The 2,611-nt window shown below is 32.6% G+C and overlaps 1 protein-coding gene across 1 annotated transcript; it reads right to left on the reverse strand.

Moving 5' to 3' along the window:
- Positions 1-991: 991 nt before the first annotated feature.
- On the reverse strand, positions 992-2,171 carry LOC143602062 (uncharacterized). The gene has a single exon (XM_077079306.1). The coding sequence runs from the start codon at positions 1,829-1,831 to the stop codon at positions 1,043-1,045; it is 789 nt and encodes a 262-aa protein (XP_076935421.1). The 5' UTR covers positions 1,832-2,171; the 3' UTR covers positions 992-1,042.
- Positions 2,172-2,611: the final 440 nt, after the last annotated feature.

Consider the following 2,611-nt stretch of genomic DNA (forward strand, 5'->3'; position numbering starts at 1 on the left):
ATCTCATACAGACATCGTTGAGTAAAATAAACATTTTTCTTTTTATGACCAACTCCTATAGTAAGTATAAATATATGTGTGGAAGAGTAAGAGTAGCAAGAACGTAAGTAATTGTAGAGTGAGAGAGAGTGTAACATGGTCTTCTCATCATTTTTTAAGTATTTGTAGTTTCTTTATAAAATTTTATTGTAGCTAATGTTTTACCATTTATATCACTTACGGTCTTACGTTTATAGACCTTTTACCTATTAAACATTAATTTTGACGGCATTGATGAAAAACGTATGATAATATATCTTATTTCAGTCTTTATGTTAAATTTCTAGTAATTAATCCAGATTTGAGCTTACTTTTTTTTTTAACCAGCAAAATGTTACACTCCACTAACTACCTTACCATCCCATCAAATACGAAAATGAGATTACATAAATTCGAATATAGTAAATAGCTTTCCCTCGTGTCCCTTCATAGAAACTTAGGCGGTAAAATTATGAAAATTAAGATTACATAAATACAAAAAGGATAAATGGTCAAGTATAAACTTACCTATAAAGAAGTAAATAGTAAATAGCTAATTACATTGCAAGTGATATCTTAGATTCTTACAACAAAAAATATTGCACGATGTAGAATGTTATTCGTCGAACCAGGAGATCATAACGGTCATGAACAAGCTTTTGCTCAGCACATCCTAATCCATAACAAAGCTCTTGAGGATTTCTTCTTTGATACTATAAATAAATCTCAATTACCTAAAATAATTTATAACAAACAATAACGTCTTGACACAATCGCCTCGTGGAATCTTGGATTGTGGATGGTTCTTAGTTCTTATATATTTTACCTATTAGATGAAACACAAAGTATATATTCGTTTTACCATAATTAAATACTACAAGAAATAAATCAAAACATAGAATATAAGGGGAGAAAAATGTTAGAATAGTAAATCCACCCACTCACCATTCTTGTCATTTGGAGAATTGTAGTATATGGAGTCATGGAGAGCAAGGTAATGGAAGAACCTTTGAATTTGTTGAAACTAGATGATGCCCACCTTCACTTTTGCCCTTACTAACAACACATTCACAAAAGAACCATCTTTTTCCTCTTGTTTTCTTGGAGAATCTTGATTCATACTCTTGGAAATGACCTTTTTCTCACCTTCCATTTGCATCAATCTTTTCAAAAGCTTCTCCTCTGCATCTCTCAAGAACTTGAATGTGGGTGGTGGTGAAGATCTAATCTTGTTAAAACCAAATTCATTGGACTCAAACAGAGGATTCAGCCCATGGTGATTATAAGCTTCCAAATTGTGTTGTTGTGGGACCTTCAATGGTGAAGCAAGAGGAGACAAAAATGGTGTGTCCAAAGTATCAAGAATGTCACTCAAACTTCCTGTTCTTGATACCCTTTTGCTCACCTCAGATTCCAAATCTTCTTTGGTCTCTTCATTGATAGTGAACAGAAACCTAGGTGGTCCACCTAGGTTATGCAGCCTCATGAGCTCAAGATCCAAACTCTCATCATCCAATCCTTTCAACACCAAATCTTTATCCACACCCATGTCTGAATCTTGTTGTTTGATATGGGTTTGCAAATCTTTTTCTTGGGTGTTGGAGGATTTTGAGGCTTTCCAACAAGAAGTGTAAGAAGAGTGTGTTCTAGGGGCAATATTGGAAGATGAAAAATGTTTGTTTTCAACATCTTCCATGTTTTTGGAGACCCTCTTTTTCCACCATAGAATATGGCAAAGCTCAGCAGATAGAACCAAGAGGATGCATCCAAAGAGGACACCCAAACCAATCTCTAGACCACTAAAAGATGACATGTTTTGCAATTCAAGATTCAAGAAACTCACAATATATGTCAAAAAAGATAAAAGAGTTTTTCTTAAGTTTAAGGAAGACCCATTACTTAAAAGTCTACCCTATGAGAATATTTAAGCCAAAAAGACTCAGAAGAGCCAAGAAAGATGACTCTTTTGGCCAAAGTTCACATGATGGGAAATAGTTGGAAAACTAACAAGACGAAAGCTTTCTTTAAGACCTTTGTACAGATGCATTGATTGTCTTGACCCACATAAACTTATAATAACTTTGTAAATTAAATATTAAAACTCCACTTGTGTAAAGAACAAAGTAACAGAAAAGGAGGAGGATTTAAATTGGGTATAAAGGAAAGTGCCGACCCAAGGTCATGTTTTGGTATGAATTTATAACGCGGTCTTGCAATGAAGTCATGAAGTGGCGCATACGTCAAATGGGTTGGCAATAGAATTCATGAAATAATAATATGGAAGACCATATTTGTACTAACAAAGTTATTTATTTAATTATATATTTATAGTAAATTGTATGGATAGTTATTATTGTACTATTTTCGCATTGTTTATTATTTTTTAGTTAACGAAAAGTTATGTATTTAAATCTAACGGTTTGCCATATTGTAATTTGTAGCGTGTTTGGTTCATAACAATAATAATGGTTAAAATGAATGTTAAGTTGACTTGAAATGAAATTTTATATATTTTTCTTCTTATCAAAAACTTGGGATAAATGATAATTTAGCATGATTGTAATAACCAACATGCTAGAAAGCAATTACGAAT

This window comes from Bidens hawaiensis, unplaced genomic scaffold (assembly GCF_021521415.1).
Source record: "Bidens hawaiensis isolate Kalapana, Puna unplaced genomic scaffold, B.hawaiensis_p1.1 tig00057861_1, whole genome shotgun sequence".
Lineage (NCBI taxonomy): Eukaryota > Viridiplantae > Streptophyta > Magnoliopsida > Asterales > Asteraceae > Bidens > Bidens hawaiensis.

What these genes read in the sequence shown, in the direction of transcription:
- LOC143602062 (XM_077079306.1), bottom strand. Translation starts at nt 1,831, where the DNA reads ATGTCATCTTTTAGTGGTCTAGAGATTGGTTTGGGTGTCCTCTTTGGA.